The 21,002-nt window shown below is 33.7% G+C and overlaps 1 protein-coding gene and 1 long non-coding RNA gene across 4 annotated transcripts; one reads left to right on the top strand and one right to left on the bottom strand.

Annotated features, from left to right (window-relative positions):
• Positions 1-195: 195 nt before the first annotated feature.
• On the top strand, positions 196-20,044 carry LOC134273924 (serine-rich adhesin for platelets-like). 2 transcript variants are annotated; one of them, XM_062756141.1, is made up of 7 exons: positions 196-284; positions 7,132-7,267; positions 9,745-9,836; positions 13,338-13,556; positions 13,739-13,827; positions 16,698-18,781; positions 19,361-20,044. In XM_062756141.1, exons 1-7 carry the CDS (start codon positions 198-200, stop codon positions 19,726-19,728), a joined length of 3,075 nt encoding a protein of 1,024 aa, XP_062612125.1. In that variant the 5' UTR covers positions 196-197; the 3' UTR covers positions 19,729-20,044. The 2 variants fall into 2 exon arrangements, with proteins under 2 accessions (XP_062612125.1, XP_062612124.1); XM_062756140.1 differs by having other exon boundaries at positions 16,698-20,044.
• On the bottom strand, positions 12,862-19,420 carry LOC134273926 (uncharacterized). 2 transcript variants are annotated; one of them, XR_009993512.1, is made up of 6 exons: positions 19,340-19,395; positions 15,407-15,461; positions 14,480-14,570; positions 13,724-13,905; positions 13,354-13,484; positions 12,862-13,143 (listed from the first exon to the last, which is right to left on the bottom strand). It is a non-coding gene; the product is annotated as an uncharacterized LOC134273926 (long non-coding RNA). The 2 variants fall into 2 exon arrangements; XR_009993513.1 differs by lacking the exon at positions 15,407-15,461 and having other exon boundaries at positions 13,358-13,484; positions 19,340-19,420.
• Positions 20,045-21,002: the final 958 nt, after the last annotated feature.

The following is a 21,002-nucleotide window of genomic DNA, read 5'->3' on the forward strand; positions in this document are numbered from 1 at the left end:
TTAAAGCGCGGAGCATGAAAGTAGATTTTAAAGAGATAATATTTAAACAAGGACAATTTATACGGCTGAAGAACATTCAGAATTTATGATTTGGAGTTTCATTATATGAAACTATCTTTGGTAAAATTTAGCCTCATTATCGGATACCTTCTATTGTGTACACGATTAATGCGCCACTTCCGCTTGCAGTTTAAAAGATGGCGGCTGACGTGAGAGCAAGACAGGACAAGTACCAAACAATAGCATTTACTTTGCCAATTTCCTGCCAAATATGCTTGGGAAAGGTATGTATACATAGTATATTTGTGATTTCAATTACAATAGGACAAAAAATGTCAAAAATTAGTGCAGTTATTTACAACAAGCAGGTTAAGCAGTGGTTTCCAAGGACTCGTTTTTTCACGTGTAATGTAGACTCGCTTATTGTCTTTAATTAATTGATTTAAAGCTCGGCGCATTGATTTTTTTTTTTTAACAAATTTAAGCTGAATATTTTGATAAATTGATTACTAGGTAACATCATTGTAACTTGGCATCATTTGCTAACATTAATTTATATTGTAAATTTTGTACAATGTACAATTGTATTTGATCAAGCCACTCCTGTAGTTTTCAGCTCAGTGAGTGTTATCACTGTATATTTTAAAAAAAAAAAAAAAAAGCTTCATTTAGAAAATGTTCAAGAAAATCTTCTATGGTGTGACTTTTTATCTGTGCACATCAATGACATATAATATGTTTTACGGTGTTATAATATGTTTTACGGTGTTACCATTGGGGAGAGTGCAGTTGTACCATCAAAAACACTTGAAAAATTGATAAGCCACTTCATACATCAAGCCACACGAGACATTTCAACTAGCTGTGACGTCACACGAAGTCACGGAGCTCGTTAGAGCTTATGGAGACAGCCGAGCGTCTGGTTTAAACTATATAGAACTAGTGCAGTTTTAGTAGAAAAACATTGCAGATTTATTTTTTGTTTCTTTGAAACATTTTTACAAAGTGAAAGCCTTTTATGCTTGACGTTATTATTTATTTATTCGTGCAAAGGCCACAGAATTGGGTATAATCAAATATTTCACTCGCCATGAAAAAAATAAATTTTGTGAATAAAACTTGATAATTTAAATAAGGATATGTATTATGTCTTTATTAAATCAAAGATTACTTATTACTATGACTATAAACAATTTGCTAGATTGAAGGAAATATTTTTATTAAATACATGTACCCTTATTGTTGTACAGTACACAGAAGAACGCAAGTAATCTGATTAAAGAAATAAAATTTTATCAAATGAAAATACAAGCTTGACAGCTGTTGAGACAGGACTTTGCCTGCTGTTTGTCACGTTTACTTACAACTACGTACCTAACCCATTACACAGTCATTATAAATGCCTCCAGAACACTCTTTATTAGCATGATTCATTGTGATATGCAAGCAATTGACCAAACGCTTCAATAACAAGGTCGGGTCCTAGAAATTTTACGAAGTTTGGATGCCATTCTATCAGGAACATTATTTATACACGTCTCTGGTTCTATAAAACTTTGTACAGCATGCTGCCATAACATTACATGATCTAAGTCTATGCAACGCTTTGTAAAGTGTATTTAATTAATTAAGTATATGTCTTCAAACATTTTCTTGATAGAGAATCTTGACTAATGAAATCTCGAACTTGATCTTAAAAATGGACGTTTCCAGCCCAAATTTTCCCAGTTGCGAAAATGCGAGTGTGTTTTCATTTCTAGTCGCAAAATCTTTTTTTTGATCGCGTTTTAGTCGCAGCTTGGAGCACTGCGTTATTATTTATTTATTCGTGCAAAGGACATTGGGTATGAATTATAATAAATTCTGGGAATGTTTCACATAAAAATTAGCATGATGTATGTAAAGATTTCATTCCGTTGGAAGTTGTGCTTATTAAAGGATTTTGAATTAATTTGCATTTTTATACATGAGAGAAATGCAACTTATACCTAAAGTTTTGGAGGGTTTCACTTTTCCATAACATGAGATATGCATTGAAATCAGAAATTTTCTCTTACTTTAATTTATTACAGCACATGTCAAATAATAAAACCTATGAGGTGAAAAGATGGTTGTTAAATTCTGGATTTTAAAAATACATTTACAATTTAAATTTGCAGGTGTCTCAATCAGTAGATCTGCCATTTCATTTTGCAAAATAATCAATGTTCATAGGGGTTAGTGGGCCTGAGGAACACTTTCAAGACCGGGGGGTTTCACCTCCCAGTTTAGGCTCAGAGTCATTGAAATATATTTAACATGTACATTTTGGTAGCTCTACTGGTCAGAGACCAGAAGAGCTTATGCGATAGTAATGCGTCCATCATCCATCCGTCTGTCTGTCTAGCTGTCTGTCCGTCTGTCTGTAAACAATTTTTCAATTTGCTACTCCTCCTACAGTTTTGATCTGATTTCAATATAACTTGGCACACAAGTAGACTACACTAATATACATAAAATAGTCATCAGTTTTGGATTTCGGTGAACGGTGTTGCCATGGTTACTAAAAATAAAAATTTCTGTGAAATTCCTTTAAAACGGTACTTCTACAGTTTTGGTCTGATTTTAATATAACTTGGCACACAAGTAGACTACACTAAGATACATAAAAAATGCATCGGTTTTTGATTTCGATGAACAGTGTTGCCATGGTTTCTAAACATAGAAATTTCTGTGAAATTCCTTTAAAACGCTAAAGTTTTTGGAGCAGGTTCAAGTTTTTGGAGCAGGTCCATTCCCAAGGAATTATAAGCCCTACCCAGACCAAACTTGTATGAATGATGCATCTAGGGATGTACACTACCAGAATATATTTAAAATTTGTTTATTTGATTGAGTACATTTTCCAGATGAGTGACCAGGAAAAAGTTTTTGGAGCAGGTCCATTCCCAAACTTGCATGGATGATGCATCTAGGGATGTACACTACCAAACTTTTTCGGATGCTGGATCTGACCTACATTTTCCAGATGAGTTGCACCAGGTTAAAGTTTTTGGAGCAGGTCCATTCCACAGGCTCATATATAAGCCATATTTGGACCAAACTTGCATGGATGATGCATCTAGGGAGTGTACACTACCAGACAATTGCTTCGGATGCTGGATCTGACCTACATTCTCATTCCCAAGTAACTATAAGCCCTATTTGGACCAAACTTGCATGGATGATGCATCTAGGGATGGACATTACCAGACTAGCTTCGGATGCAAGATCTGACCTATATTTACATTCCCAAGTATCTATAAGCCCTAGCTAAACTAAACTTGCATGGATGATGTATCTAGGGATGGACACTACCAGACTTGCTTACATGCAATGCACCTACATTTTCATTCCCAAGTAACTATAAGCCCTAGCTTAACCAAACTTGCATGGATGATGCATCTAAGGATGGACACTATCAGACTTGCTTCGGATGCTGGATCTGACCTATATTTTCCATACAAGAGACTTGGTTAAAGTTTTGGGAACAGATTCCGAATGAACTTGAAGACCATATATATGCAGTATTAACAGTTATGAATATTTGTTTACACTATACATATGCATATTTTTCATGCTACAGGCTTAGAAATGTGTATATGCCATGTAAGGGGTTTAACACGACTTGCAAGAATATTGTTGTTGGGATGAATACTAAATATTAAGAAAATATGATGTGAGATTTGCATTACTTAAACTGATAACATTCGTCGAGGTGAGCTTCGTAATCTTTGATTACCTATGTTTGATTTTGATGAATGGTGTTGCCATGGTTACTAAAAAAAATTCTGTGAAATTTCTTTAAAATGGTACTCCTCCTACAGTTTTGGTCTGATTTCAATATAACTTTGCACACAAGTAGAATACACTAAGATACAAAATTTAGTGCATCGGTTTTTGATTTCGGTGAACGATGTTGCCGTGTTAACTGAAAATATAAATTTCAGTGAAATTCCTTTAAAACACTACTCCTCCAACAGTTTTGTTCTGATTTCAATTTAACTTGGCACACAAGTAGACTACACTAAGATACATAATTCTATTTATTGCTGCTTGTTGCAAAGTTTCAAATCCAAGTGTTACTTTTCCTTTGTTATACGTACAGACCAGTAGAGCTACAGTCTCATCAGAGACTTCTGGTTATTTTGTAAACTGATGAGCTGTATTTCCCAAACTTATATTCTGAATAAACTATTTTCTACTATACTGATCCCCCATTGTGGTCCCACCTTACCCCAAGGGGATCATGATTTGTACAATCTTGAATCTACACTACCTGAGGAATTCGATGCTTCTAAATTGCATTAAAAAAATTACCATTTTTATTTCCTTTTTTGGAAGGGGGAGGGGTGTCCATATTATATCACAATACAATTTTCCTTTTTGCAATACTACTATAGTATTGCAAGAAGAAAAATTGTATTGTCACACTGACATAATATGGAACCCCCCCTCCCCCCTTCCAAAAAAGTAAATAAAAACTATATTTTTTTAATGCAATTTTTACTATGATTTTAAGTGTATTTCCAAAAATTTTTGGACAAATGTAATATGTTGTAAAAAATTCTGGTATTTATCACATAAAAGATAATCAGTATAAAGATAAAATACTACATTCTAAATAATAGACATTGAAATCACCATTTTCAGAATACTTTTCTAGTCTATAAAGTGTTCTGTATTAATTATCAAGAATGTGTCCTAAATTTTATGTTTTCTCAAGGATATATATATATCCATAGAATTGAGTAGAAACTAGTATACATGTACATAAATTGAGTTTAATACTAAATAAACAATTGTTCAAATGAGATTTAGTCACAATATCTGATATTAAGTTAGTTCCCTTTTTCCATGTTTTTATTTCTTTTCATCATGATACATCTGAAATAAAGTAGCCCTGTCCGAATTTTTATGTGATGTTTTCAGGAGAGAACCTTCTCCATCACAAAAAAAAAAGGAAAAAAAGAATTTATGTCGGAACAAATAAGAAAGGGTTACATCAATGCAGCTAAGATATGTATTAGAAAACATCCAATTGCTTATAGATGATTGCTCTGGATTGACTCTTAATGTGAAGAGCTACTCGACTCCAACCAACGCTAACTATAAAATAAATTCAAATTTTAACTTTCTAATAATTTTTTTTACATATATATACAGATTTTCTTTACTTGTACCTCTGTTAGAATCTGTATATTTTTGGACACTCAGTGTTCTTAAAATTGTTTTTCCCTAATATCAGAGACTTACCAGGTATATTTCAATATGACGAAACATATACAGGTAAATTTCATTAAAAAAAAACCCTGAATGGATATCAACAACCTTAATCCATGTCACCCACAACATTTTTAATTTCATTCAATTTAAATTAATTTAGATATGGTTACTGGGGCATGACAAGGATATAGTATTTACAAGGAAAAGCTCAAAAATAATATCAAAATGCAAGTATATAAGTCAAACTGTTATCTCAAACTTCCTTACAAGATAATTGAGGGTCTGATACTGAAGATAAAAAAGTCAAGATCTCTTCAACATATCCATGATATTCCAGATATTGGTGTTTTAGATACTGGAGTTTAGCTATATTTAAATTAAACATACATGTACTTCTTGATTAATCATTAATTATGTGAATGAATATTATTTTAATGTTCTGCAGTTATTTATTCATCAATTAATAACTGTGTACAGTGTACACTAGATTGCAAGCAGATAGGGTACGTAGTGACATCAGCCATAATGTTTAAATGACATGTATGATTTATTTTTTTTGGTTGTTGAAACTGCATTGGTACCACACATATTTTCAAGATATGCATACTTCAGGGCTTTATAGGAGACTAAATTAGTCGCCATGGAATCTAAATTTTTTTATTGATGCCTAAAAATTTTCAGTATGTTGCCAATTTGGCGACCATTTTAAATTGACGGCTATCATCGAATTCCAGAACTTTTCACATATTTTACAAGTTTTTAATTTTCTGAAAAGCAAAAAAAAGTTTTAAAAAGAGGATTTTTTTTAGAAATGGTCATGTCACATTTTTTATATTGATTGCTATTAACTTTTAAATTTGGCGCCTAAATAAAAGCTCCCTGGCGACTAAAAATTTGCATTAGCGTCTAAATTTATTTTTATAAGGCACGTCGAGCTGGTGCCTAAATTTTAGAGGTCTGCATGTACTTGATATCTATACTTCCATTGGGCGGCCATAATTTTTCTGAAGATGTCTTAAAGATAAAATTAGGCACTACTAGTGAAAATAAATTTGCAGAATGAGGCAAATTGGGAGATGGAGGTACATTTAGTAATATAATGTAAGGTCTTTCCAAGATTTTTCCATGTTGGTCTTGGTTTTTGACACCTCATGTCAGGAAAAAACACACAGAATCAGGAATCCCAAAATTGATTATTCTGGTCAAAATTTGTGATTTAATCTGCCAATAGCTAGAAATATTTGTATGATATGTACCGAGGTACGTCTTTATTGGAATAGTTTAAGTATTTTATACTTTGATTTTGCTGAAGAATATAACTTTCTAATATGAAAAATAGATAAATAAAATCATATCCTTTGAATTATGTCATTTTTATTACTATAAAGTCTTTGTTTTATTTTTTTGACATGTGTGAGTTTTGCTAATAGGTATAGTTAAGTTTTTTAAAGGTGGGTGGATGCTTAACAGAGAAAAAAAAAATTGGAATTAGTATTATCATGAAAAATTTGCTGCAGCTAAAAACTTATATTTCTTGCAAACAAAAAATGTTTATTATAATATATATTACTTAAAATTGATATGATTGTACATGTAAGTGTTTTGAATTATAAAAGATCAAGTATTTGGTATAAACTCTCAATATTTTTTTTTAAGTTTTGATTGAATTTTGTTTGGGCACAGTGCTGAAAAAATACAATAATAAAATGTTTTGATGTGAGGAACTGAAGTAAAATGATGACTGCATTTTCAATAATTTATTCAACCAACCATTGGAGATTGAGGGCTTTACATCGACACACAAATTCTTAGGCTTAAATTTTTATTATTTCAGGTAAAACAGCCAGTTTTTTTGTCCAAATTCTCATTTCTTCCCTTATGTTTCAGGTAAAACAACCAGTTTTATGTCCAAACAATCATGTGTTCTGTAGCGGTTGCATGGATGTATGGCTACAGAGGAATAAACAGTGTCCTGCCTGTAGAACTCCCATAAATCCTGCAAATCCCGTGAAGAAAATTGCTGGTAAATCTAACTGATAGCTTCAGAACATTTCTCAAAACTTCTGCTGACAAGATTCAGTGATTTATAAGACAATTTTATTTATAGGGTCAGATATATAGTAAAAGGTCAGTTCACAAACTTGTGTTTATACCTTACATTAACCATGCAAATTGTTAAAGTAATCAAATAACAGAGGCTTGAAATTTCCTTCTGTCTCTTTTACATCTTCATTTAATGGATGAACAGCCTGTCAAGGTACATTTGAGAACATTAATTTGACAGTGTTCCCTAAAATCTTATGGTTGTACTTATATATTACTTTTATGAACATATATGGTACTAAATTAAGAAATGTGTTTCAGTTTTCTGCAGTTTGAAATTGTGAAATATGTTTCAATTAATTGAAAGTTTATGAGCATGTAAAATAGAACTTTTCACACATATACATTACCTGACAAACTAATTCGACTTAAAGAGAAAATACCAATGTGTCTCGGAAAGTCACCACTAACTGGAACTAATACTCTTGATATCATATGTATTGCATTGTACAGTAATTTATAAACATTTGACACTTCTTTTGCATATATATGCCAGCAAATTAAGTATGAATAAAGTATGAATGATAAATTAAGATTTGTGGAAAGATGTGTTATTAAGCAATTATAGATAATGAACTAGTATCAGACTGTGCATCTTCAAGTAGTGTAGATGTACCTTGTCCATTAACAGATTAAGTCTTTGAATTATTCTTGTCCATTAATTGAAATGCTCAAGAAAGTTTTCAGGTTCTTTTTCAAAGTGTGTAGATAGACAGAATAAAGGAGAACAAAACTGAATGTTACAATGGTCTTTATTAGGATCTAGAAGACACTAGTAATGTACTAAAGTGATCCTGACAATAATATTTTATAGGGATGTCAAATCGGTCAATTTTCACTACTCGGTTACTCAGACGTTTTTCCGATCGAATACCCGGGTACTCGGTAAAAGTGTAAATAAATATGAACAAGTAAATTGAAGACTGTAAAACATTGTAAACTCTTATAGAAATGAAACCAGATGCTCTGATAGGAGGCTTATCCGTAAATGTATTTCTGTTGTAATAATGATGAGCACTTCGTGATGACGAGTACTCCAGTTAACCGGGTACTGGTTGACATCCCTAATATTTTATAATCATAGACATTCAGCATTTTATTAGAATAAGGCTAGCATTAAGTTTTGTTTTTTTTTGTTGTCTAGATTGGGAATTTTATGATAGCTTTGTTCATTAAGAAGATCCCAAGTAAAGTTGATCATACTGAAAAATACATTTTATTTCTGAAAATTTTATTTGCTTCATAACTCTTTAGCATTTAGTTTTATTATACTTTCATGTTAAATACTACAATTTGATTGGTTTAGACGCAGTTAACAATCCGTTCTATTACCCTCGGCCGTAGCAACACACGTGGCAACGGGTAACACAACGGTAATGTCACATGCGTGGAAATAATGCGCGTACGGTTCACCGTAGAATTCTCAAAACGTCAGTTGCGCATTTGAAAGAATCGGAATGAACTCGACGTCAATAAAAGCTTGTCTCCGATGTAGCTTACTTGAAAAGAACAAACAACAGACGAGACATGCTTGCTGAAAACCTTTTGATAAAGGACTCTTGTATCAAATTAACAATAAAGAGGTCAGTAACTGAAAGCTTTCTAAACGTGCGTAAAGATGATCGACGAGACATCCTAAATCAAGAAGACATTCAGTATTATAAAATAAACCTGTTTTGGCAGTTGAAATTGATCGGAAAACCATTAACCTCCGCTATGACAATGGTTGGGGTGCCAATTTCAACTGTTACCCTCCAAAACAGGCACCATTTATATAATAGACAACCTGTTGGCTTGATATTAATTATGAGTTAAGGATCATTCAGCAAAAACTGAAAATTTGTGTGATCTAAGTAAATGCTGCAGACCCGAAGGTGGGGCTAATGCATGTAAAATAAACAGTACATGTATGAGACTGACAAAACTATTATAACGTACCATATGGATGCAAATACCGGTATATATAATATGAACAATAAAAAACAAGAGATGCTGTAATCTATCCCACTCCTGTGTTGTTTCAAACTATGTCAATATTTATTATACTCCCATGCTGTAACATACTAAGTCAGTTTCTACTATATCCCTTTTTTATACCATACTAAGTATGTCAATTCCTACTATATTCCTTTTTTGTATCATACTAAGTATGTCAATTCCTACTATATTCCTTTTTTATATCATACTTCACTCTTTTGAATCATACTATGTCAATTCCTACTATATTCCTTTTTTGAATCATACTATGTCAATTTCTATTATATATATATTCCTCTTGTATCATTCTACACCCTTCTCCATCATACTCCTCAGTTGAGGGGTTTAGTGTCGTTTGATAAAGACTCTCAATTATTGATGATTATTTTCCAGTAACAGTTAATACTTGTATTTCTATAGGTGGAGTAAGCCAGGGTTCTGATGATAAAGAAAAAATGAGTAACCCGGAGCTCAGGAAAGCAAGATTTGATCTTCTCTTCAAAGAGTATGAGGTAAGAATAGGGATAATGAACTGATTCAGTAACTGCTGGCTTCATATGCATGTTCACGACAAAATGTTTTCATTCCGCAATTGATGATAATATTTATGCACCCAGATCGATAGATCGGGGCGCATATTATTTTTGTTCTGTCTGTCTGTTGTCGACTTTAACCTTTGAACCATTAGAGATAGAGACTTCATATTTGGTATGCATTCTCCACTAATTAAGTTCTTTCAAATGACACCAAGGTCAATGACTTTGTGACCTTGACTGTGACCTTTTTGCTAAAATAGCTTTTTCGAACTTTGTTGTCACAGGGTGCATAGTGTAAAACTTCACAAACACATCTTGTTATAAATTTATGTCAATATTTATATTCTATAGACTGATCCAGGGCAATACCAGACCTGTTTACTCTTACGATTTCGCTGTATTTTTTACCGATTTTTAGTCTAAAATACGTCTCACGTTTTGCTGAAAATATGAAAATACGGAAATAGGAAATAAATCCGTTTAGAATTTAGCAGTTAGTTTTTGTTATGATCTGTCTTAGTTTCACGTTTGTTAAACTCTAAAAAGAGACAAATTTTAAACACGAGTGATGTCAGGTTACAAAAATGCTGTGGACATTATAAAATGACAAAGACAATGTTGTTAAGCCATGTTTTTTGTCATTAGAAATGCAGTTGTTCTCTATTAATATATGTAAAATTGTTGGAAATTGAAATCTTACTGGCAAATGCCAAATATCAAGGACAAATCTAATCAAAAATACCCGGTACTGAGAGACAACGATATGGGGAAACAGGTCTGCAATACGAACATGTCTTGGCAGTATGTATACTGTAAATCTGGTGATATCAAAAAGAAATGTGAAATTCAGCCATAGTGTAACAAGCTACAATGGTAGATGCAGTGACCTGAAGACTATTTAAAAATCTCAAGTCTAGTACTCTGTTCTTCTCATTTTTAAATATGCTAAAATGCTTTTCACTTTTCTCTGTCTTGTGAGTACAAAATGTCCATATTGTAGATAAAAGAATATATAAGTTATATTAAGAATGTTATTAAAATAAGAAGTCAATGATATCTTGATATATTAAAGTTTATGTAGATAAATGTCAAAAGTATTTCAATTGAAGTCATAAATTCATGTGTCTGGATATTCATTACCAAAGCAAACATATTAGATGAATGTCCTTTTGACTAATTGTACTTTGAAAACCTCATACATGAAATGTCAATTTATTTTTGTTCTGATGACATTGAACTTGACATGTGCCAACTTCTTTCTCATAATGAGAATTCACAGTAAAATATACAGATTTTTGTAAGCTCACCTGAGCTGAAATCTCAAGTGAGCTTTTCTGATCACATTTTATCCGGTGTCCGTCTGTCTGTCTGTTTGTAAACTTTTTATTTTTGACTTCTCCAGAACCACTGAACCAATTTCAACCAAACTTGCCACAAATCATCCATGGGTAAAGGGGATTCAAATTTGTTCAAATGAAGGAGAGATAATTAAGAGGTAGTGAAAATTTGGTGGCATGTTTCATAAATTTTCTTCTCAAGAACTACTGGGTCAGGATTCAGGAAAGTTGAAACTAACGTGGATTAGCATCCTCTGCTAGTGTAGATTCAAGTTTGTTCAAATTATGACACCCAGGGATAGGTTGGGGTCACAATGGGGGATCAACGTTTAACATAGAAATACAAAAAAATTCTTTAAAAATCTTCTGATGAACATCAACAAAGCCATGATTGGTCATATGTATTTACAAGGAAGCATCTTGAGGTAGTGTAGATTCAAGTTTGTTCAAATCATAAACCCCCCAAGGGTAGGGTGGAGCCAAAATGGGGGGTCAAAGTTTTACATAGGAATATATGGAAAAAAATCTTCAAAAACATTTTCTTAAGAACAACAAAGCCATGATTGGTCATATTTTGAAGGAAGCATTCTCATGTTGTAAATATTTAAATTTATTGAAACCATGACCCCTTGGTATAGGGTTGACCCACAATGGACAAAGACAGTGTTAAATGGGAAAATATGGTAAAAATCTTTAAAAATCTTCTAATCCTGAACAACAAAAACATGGTTTTGTCATATTTATTTGGAAGCATCCTCAGGTAGCGTAGATTCAAATTTGTTCAAATCATGACCCTGGGGGTAGGATGAGGCTAACATGAAAGTTCAAACTTATAGGGGAAAAAACCTCAGTACAGTAAAACTCAGTTATAGCTGTCCCTGGGACCTGTGAATTTAATTCGCTATATCCGTAATTCGCTATATCCGTAATTCGTTATATCCGTATAACGAATTCGTACAACTATATATAGCGAATTCGCAATATGCACATTTTCCTACAAGTATTACTCTCGAATATGGTAGAGAAGCAATTATTACAACTCATGCTTTGGCTAACTAAGGTTTTCGTTATGAATTAAATTTCATTTGCAAATTCTTACTTAATATAAAGTCAGTTCAACATATCTTATATTGAGATTTTGAAAATTCGTTATAAAAGATGTAAATTTCACCATTTTTAACCTCTGCGGGACTCAAAATCAGTTCGCTATATCCGTAAATTCGCTATATCAGAGTTCGTTATCACTGTAAAATTTTACAAAGAATTGTTAAGAACTTCGCTGTATCCGTGAATTCGCTATATCCGTGTTCGTACTAAACGAGTTTTACTGTATGTCAAAGAAACATGTTACTTAGCATTTTTTGTTAGTGTAAATTCAAGTTAATTCAAATCATACCCCCCCCCCTCCCCCTTTCAGGTCAGAACCACTTAGGCATTTAAGCTTGTTAAATACTGGATTGATGTTTGCTTTTTTCTAGCCTGTTGTTTTTTGAGTATTAAAATTGGGGAGGGGGGAAGGGGGTTGTTATTATCATATAAGAAATTTATTGCTAAAAAATGACTTTGCATTTTCAAAACAGGATCATAAATCTCAAAATTTAGTTATTTATCCAATAGGGATCAAGCGTGTAACAATGTTGTAGCAAGAACTGCACACTATCTTTTTCTGGAGGATAAAAAAGTAAAGATTACTTTATGTAGGATAAGATATGGTGAAAACTTAGACATGTTAAAAGTTAATAGGTCAAAAGAATAAATTGGCATTGTGAAAACTTTTAGAAATAATTACAAACATGAGAGGAAGAGTGACATTTATATATGAAATGGGTTGATAAGAACATTTTTCAGTCGCATAAATCTCTCTGATGTCTTTGATTTCAATGCTGAACGGATGGCATGATACATTGTAGACTTAGATCTCCATCAATCACTTCCTTGGTGCATATCTGAAATATAATCACGAACTATTAATTATTATAATTACCAGATTTGTATTAGTTTATTTATGTGAACTACATGACTATTTTTTTTTTTTACATACCACCTTTTAGCCTTATAACCAGAAATAATCTGATATATTGACATTATGAATCACAGATAAGTGCAAGAAAGAAAATAATTTTTTTTATGATAATTTAAGGAGGAGTTTGAAAGACTTACAGATGAGGTACAGCTCTTACGAACAGAAAATGAAGTTTTACAGCAACAGGTCCAGAAAAACCTGGGGACAAAACAACTTGGGCCCAAAGAGGATCCGAGGCATCCCGACACCAGTGGAGTCCTGGTCCTTAACAAGAAATTACAGGACGCTCAGAAACTTTACGATAAAGTCAAGTCTGAACTCAGTCGTGTCAAACAGGCAAGTGGAAGCCATTTAAATATATAATATACATTATAATTAATCAATGTTTGCAATTGCTTATATTTTTTTACACTAAATGCATATACAGAGAGTAAATTTTTAAATACTCGTTTGTTAAGTTATTTAATATTAAAGGTAAAAAATGAGCTAATTTTGACTCTTACCAAACAATATTGCAGGAGAACAACTCACTGAAAGACGAAAACATCAATCTAAACAGAGAGAATCAAAAGCTGCGACAAGAAATAGGAAACAGATCTCCTCATAGGTAAGGCAGAACCTGTAGAAAGATATTAATTCCTACAGGAAAGCTGGATCAGAGATGTATGCAGGTATAGCTTAATCTCTGCAAAAAAATAGGAATCAAATTTAAAAACTGATAATAGATAAACACACAGTAAATGCTCAAGAACAACAAGAATAGAATATGTTATCCAAATAGACTTGGCATAAGATTGTAACGTAAATAAGCTGTAACTAATAAGCCAAAACATGTTCTGATCCTTCAGAATTTTAAACTTTATCTGGTTAAGAGCATGTTGCATGCAGGGAGACAATTAGTGATGTCTCCCTCGTGCACAGGGTGACAACTGTTTTGTACCCTTCAAATGACAATGAAATAGCAAAAGTGAGCATGCAGTGTTACAGTTGTTTTCCAATTTGTGATTTCTCCCTTTTGAACAATTTTTAATAGTATAATATAAAACCTGATCACCACACGGATAGGCTATAATGTGATAAAAGTCCCAGAGGTGTGCACCGTACAAGAGAATCACAGAGGTGGTCTCTACCATGGAGACTAACCTTTAACATGATGATCATCAGGTAGATTTTTCATTCAAGATTCTATTTGTATGATGAATTGGCATTATAATTTGCAGTTAAAAGATTATCAACTGGGTATTGAGAAATATGCCCACCTTTGGTTTATGCTGAGATGCTTTCCTTGCAAACTTAGTCAGCTGTGTACAGAAATTGAGTGGGTATATTTCCCAATATTCTGTCAATAACCTATAAAAAAGAAACAGAGATGATTACTATACAGTTAAGTTAAACATGTATCACTTTTGATGATTCATTTAATTTTTCAATGGCATGAACTTGACATATAGTAGTCATTAATTCATTTTTCTTGGGGGGGGGTGTTAAAAAAAAAAGCATATTCACTTTTTGTTTGTTTATATCATTTTCATACAGAAGTAAATTTTTGTTTTACTAGTCAGGGACTAAAAAATGTGAAAAATAAAAGGACACAATTTTATATTATAACTTTAGAAGTTTATCTACAAGGCCCACTTCTATTTTAAGAATTATCATGTGACACAACAGCAGCTGTGCAAAGATGCTTGATGCTGTGATAAAACTGGTTTTGCTTTTTTTTATATGGATGCAATCTGATGCATAATAAGCATTTCATCACAAGATGTTTATAACTGATTTTATGGCTCACTGCTCTGCCCTCTTTCCATTCATTTGAAACTCAGAGGTTTCATCATAACTCAAGGCATTTGAAATCACATGAAAAGTCGTCCGGATACCTATATTAGATTTGACATTTTAAAGAAAAGGTCAATAACATACAAATTACCATTTTCTGAAAGACTGTAGGCGATCTGGATACATTTTCTTTGTCTGATAAGGAAAAAACTCCCATATTCATGACTGGTTTTCTTAATTTTTTTTTATTGAAAATGACAATATAAAATATGATTTTTCATCTTGTTTACCAATGAATTATGCCCCCAAACACCTTATTTGAGCAAGCTAAAGTTATAAAGCATCATTAAAGGAATTTATTTCTCAAATTTGATAAATCTGTAGGCATCTTTCATTTACTAGATCTTGACCTTAATGCCAGGGACTGTCTCCATCTCAACTTTATCTTTGCTATGAATTCTATAGCTGTTTAAATGTAGCAAAAGAAAATAATGAATTATAAATAATCAAAGCAAGCATGGAGAGCAAGAAAAGGAAATTATGAAGAAAAAATCCTTAAATTTTCATTCTTATTGTTTGTAAAACACATTTTGATTGGCTAAAAACTGGTCTTTGACTTTAAAGCACGTAAATTTTCATTGATGAGAGCAAAGACAATTAATACTGCGATGCAGTAATAGAACAACACCAAACCAAAAAAAAATCATCCCCTATTTACATTTTTCATAGAACAAAGAAGGGCGTTAACATTAATCAAAATGAATGTCGGTGGTGCAGAGCAAATTCTTCTCCTGATCACTAAAACATTGCTTGGTCTTGACTGCAGTGATTGCAAAATTGTCAACCATAAAAATGAATGCCACTCTTCCCAAACAGTGATATAGAAACCTTATAGAGAAAAATGTGTGCACTGTAAAATAAATGTTAAAGCTTTATAGTTTACAGAAGGTACGGGGACAAAGATAGCAAGAGCTTGTTGAGAAAAATGAGATGGAATTTAGGTGTAAAAGTCCTCTGCCTTTAGAATATGCACTTTGGTACCAAATGAAATTTAAAACTGGGTATTTGTTAGTGGTACAGTATTTCTTGGTGAACAAAATTTTAAAATGTTATTCTGCCTTGTTTAACGAGTGATTCAGATATCCGGATGCTTCACATATCCGGACAAATTGACTGGGAACCAAAGCATCCGGATAAATGAGGGTCCACTGTATTTAATTCTTAGACCTATCTTATAATAAGACAATTAGCTCTTTGAAAGAATATTACCTTTCTTAAGAGTCATGATGTAGTAAATGTCATTTACCTTTCTTTAGTATTTGTCATTGACAAAGTGGTATATATATTTTGATCATGGCATTGTCCAATTTAATTTGGCTTAGACTTTATTTTTCCATTTATCTTCATATTTTAGGAACATTATATTTGTATCATTTCAAACCAAAATAATTCTTTTTAAAAAATGGATTAATTCATGCATCTATTTTTATGTAGTAAGGGTCATGAATGTTACAGAGTAGTTACATACTAGTTTGTAGTAAGATACTTAACCTAAAGTCCCCCCCCCCCATTAAAAATGTAGATGAAAATGAAAATAAGGGTTGTCATTGTGAAAATTTACAAAAATAGACTAATTTTACACAATTAAAGGTCTTTTTAGTTTAAATTAATTATTATTCAAACTGATTGGTTTATTTACAGGTATGGCAGGTACACAGTAGCAACTCTGGAAGCTAAAATCCAAACTCACGAGAAAGAGATCAACCAGCTGAATAAGGCTCTGGAGAAGAGTGACAAGCTGATAGAGGAACTGAATGCCGAGTTAGACAGCTATAGGGGTAAACCTAAAACTGACCCGTCCTCCAAGCTGTCCTCCAGTAGACACGGCCTCGAGGACCCGACACTGAGGACCAGCTCCTCTCTGTCCAGTAAGCGGGCGATGGATGACTCGTTGTCCTCGTCGTACGGTGTGGAGGTGGATCTTCCATCCAAGAGACAACTCTTCTCTGAGGATGGAGAGTATCAATCTAGTCACAAAGATTACGTCAATGGTGAGTTTTATACCTCCTCTGATGTGCATGATTATAAGGCATATGACAAAAATGGTGCTGGAAAAAACACAAAAAGAGTAACTTTTGATCTGCCAAGAAATGAAACGGTGTCATTTGATTTGGAGATGCCAAGTCCATTAAAAGGAAACCGGAACAATTCAAGTGGAAGGCCAGCTTCTCCGGTGAAGGGTGTGCTGAAGAATGGAAAGAAATCGAGTTTGACCAATGGAGATGAAAGCTTGAGTCTTTCAAAACCAGATTCTTTGGACGATAGCTACCTTGATAACAGGAGAGGAAAATCTACAAGACTAGAAGATGAAGATGACTTTTACTTATCAAAGTATTCACAGAATTCTAAAATAACCAAGGATGACAATTACAACTACAAGTATACATCTGGAAAGTATGATGCAGACACCCTTCCAAGGAATGAAAGTTTTGACTTGGATTACCCCATCAAATCCAAAAAGAGGGACAGTTATGACCAGGTTCTGGATGATACAGAGATGATTCAATCCGAACTGGATGATCTGGATATATCTATTACTCCAGACTTTACAGACTGCATGAAACTTTTAAACAGAGCAGAAAAGAAAGTCAGCTTAGGAACACAACCAACTACCTACTCTGCTTCCAGAAATGATGAGTTTTTGGATGATTACCGAGTGAAAGACACATACAGGTCTGATCCACTTTTCTCAGACAAAAAATCCACAGATCCTGTCAGGTCCCTTCCTGAAAACAAGTACCCATCAAAGTATTATCCATCTGATGACTATGTCCCAAGAAGCAGTAGTTCTCAATCAGACATTCCGTCCAGTAGATATTCAGGCAGTGCCTCTGGTTACAGTGACATTCAAAGAAGCAGTGCTTCAGAAACCGACATTCCGTCCAACAGATATTCTGTCAGCTCCACTTATGGTGATATTGCAAGAAGCAGTGCTTCACAATCAGACATTCCATCCAGCAGATATTCTGTTAGTTCTTCTGCCTACAACGACATTCCAACATCATCAAGGGAATCCTCCAGTTTACCCATCTCTACCAGTGGGTACTCTGCAGTCACAGGGTCCACAATTTCCACCTACAAACCCAGTGCCATAGATACACTGAAGACATCAGACTGGGACTCCAAGAGTACAGGGTATCAGTCATCAGTCAGTGATAGGTATACCATACCTGGGGAGAAGGACAAATATGGCATAGACCAGTATTCATCTTCAAAAGGCGGGCTGTCCCAAAATGATCAGTTTGGTGTCAGTGGTGACTTGTCAAGCCGCTATTCCTCTACTTCTTATCCGTCCTACAATTCCATGGCACAGACATCAAGCAGACTGAAAAGTTCAGACGACATCTCTACACCAACCAAGTCGACTTCATTACGTCCCTTGTCACAGAGTGGTTTTAGTCGCAGCCCATCTGTTGATAATCTATTTATGTCATCAAAGTCTTCAACACAGGCTGGTAAATTTGCCACAACAGAGGATATTCCAACAAATACTTATAAATCCAGGCTTTCTTTGCCAGGTTTTTCCTCCAGCATAGACAGTGTTGGCAAATACAGAACCTCAGCAGACAGACAAGGTATGTCCAGTGTGCCTTCAACTGATGTGGCTGGATCCAGTCGGTTTTTAGCCTCTTCTTTGCCACCCAAACCAGTAAGAACCAGATCACAGTCAGACTTGGGAACATCTGTTACTGCTCTGAAATCTGCTTCTTACCAGCGGGCCAAGGGTAATGCACCACCTGCCACTGACACTCTGGAGTCCTTCACGTCTGATCACACCCTCATTTCACAGAAGCCACCATCCTATCCTCTGTCCTCATCCTCTTATCAAGCAGACATCGGACTAACATCTTCCACCTCTAACCCTCCACCTTTCTTAGAGAATAATAAATACACTGGCTCACTTGTTCCCAGGCAAGATGCACTGGATGCTGTTTCTACTAATAAATTTACTAACTCCACAAGTGTTGTTGGTGAACGGGGTCCTGTCAAGGCTAGTTACTCATACACTGATTTTGATATTGGAGTTAATCCCAGAAATAAGTCTAATATAACTGAATTGCCATTGTCAAACAGACTTCACACCAGGTCAAATAGTGTAGATCTACCCCTGAATAATAAAGATTCAGAAACATATACCACCAGTCAGAGGTTCTCTTTAGTAGGAGATCAGTATTCCTCTGGTATTTCATACAATATTGATAACAGACCTATGCATGCCTATGAGAAAGATATAGGTCATTTTGACCCCATTGCCACCACCAATTATGTATCATCAAGCTTACCTAATTCTGTATCATTGACAGGTGGTTCGACCTTGGATGACCCAGGCAAGGGAAGGTACGCTTCCTCTTCATACTTGACATCATCCCAGACATCTGTCACCTCAAGCATTACATTCTCATCATCACACTCCTCCAACACATCATCATCCACCTCAAATCTCCCCCCAGCCTCCTCATACCCCTCCTATCAGGTGTCCAAGTCCCTGGATCCAATACGAGAGTCCAGTGCCAAAGGCAACAGCTACCTCTCCAACACATCCACAACAGGGGACATCTCCCGCTCCGAGTCATTCCTGCCTGAACCCAAAAAGAGGCTGTTTGATTCCACGGATGAGTTGGATTTGTCACTGAGCCCTATAAAAACCACAAGAAAAACTGACAGATACTGAAGTTGGACGGAATGTGGTCATAAAATGCAGTCATTGTATGGTGCTTTGTTTGAAATGTTAGGCTGTCTGGTAGTTATGAAAGTTTTTTTTAATTCTTTTATTTATTAATTTTCTTTTTTTTTTTTTACATTCTTTTAGAATTGAGTTGTGGTAGCATTTAAAATAACTATTGTAAGATTGAAGTTAATTTCTTTGACATTTTTATTCCAACTGGGATGCTCTTTATTATTTTATTTTTTTAAGAGCTAGTACTATATGAAGCGCATTCAATTTTACAATGGGTTGAGGATAAGTTAGTAACAGTCATTATTTTTTATATACATGAAGAACCATATAAAATGTTAATTTTTCAATGAAAAATGATGAGGTTTGAATGTTTTTAACCCTTATTCTTAGTGATTCATTAGTTAATGTGTTTTAATTAAAGTCATCTCATAAATTTTTTTGAAAGATTTTCATTGGTCAATTTTTTTTACATGTATTTACACTAAAATATACAGTATTCACGAAAAGAAATTTTTTTATCTTTTCGCATTTTCTGAAAGAACTTTAAAACATGTTTCATTCTGTAAATCACTTTTTATTTGTAAGAAATTCATTTCCGTGTAATTTTTCAAGATTATCTGCTTGCAAAAAATCACTCCTTCGTACAATACTAGTATTAGATTTATAAAGAGCAATAACTAAAATTTGTGAAAAATTTGTTTTGTATATAAATACCACACAACAATCTTGCATTGATAAAGTATCACAAAATCTGGTGTCAGATCTGTCCTTACTTTGAATTTTCTTTTTTGTTATAAAATTTTTGTATTTGTATGAGTATTTAGATGCTTATTTTCTCTGTTCAAGGTTGAATCCTCTAATCTGATTCAGGTTTTATTTTTGATTCATTTGTGCAAAGTTTGCAGCTTGAGAAGTCATCCAAGAGTCAATGAACTGATCTGCAAATTAGATACACATTGACAAGGGAGGAACATAAAAAAAAATTACAAGTACTTTAGGAAAAGTGATAAATTTAGTTATGCCATATTGTGATAAATCAATGCAAGCAAAGCAGAGTATTTCCACTCCTTAAATTAAAAAAAAAATCTGAAATGTAGGAAAAGCTTTGTCATCCTCTACATGTATTTATTTTAACTGTAATGTTTTCATTTTGCCTGACCAAAGAGAAAAAAGTGATTTCACTATTCACAGTCTACGCATTTACCCACAAAAATAAACATGCACATGCTTCAACCCCTTAGGCTGCACCAGTGTCTGGATAAAAAATT

Source organism: Saccostrea cucullata, unplaced genomic scaffold (genome assembly GCF_032062105.1).
Source record: "Saccostrea cucullata isolate Sc308-1 unplaced genomic scaffold, CSIRO_AGI_Scuc_v1 ctg124, whole genome shotgun sequence".
Lineage (NCBI taxonomy): Eukaryota > Metazoa > Mollusca > Bivalvia > Ostreida > Ostreidae > Saccostrea > Saccostrea cuccullata.

Coding starts and splice junctions, on each gene's coding strand:
- LOC134273924 (XM_062756140.1), top strand. CDS start 198: ATGGCGGCTGACGTGAGAGCAAGACAGGACAAGTACCAAACAATAGCA. Junction 7,268..9,744: donor TCCCGTGAAGAAAATTGCTG/GTAAATCTAACT, acceptor GTATTTCTATAG/GTGGAGTAAGCCAGGGTTCT. Junction 9,837..13,337: donor TTCTCTTCAAAGAGTATGAG/GTAAGAATAGGG, acceptor TGATAATTTAAG/GAGGAGTTTGAAAGACTTAC.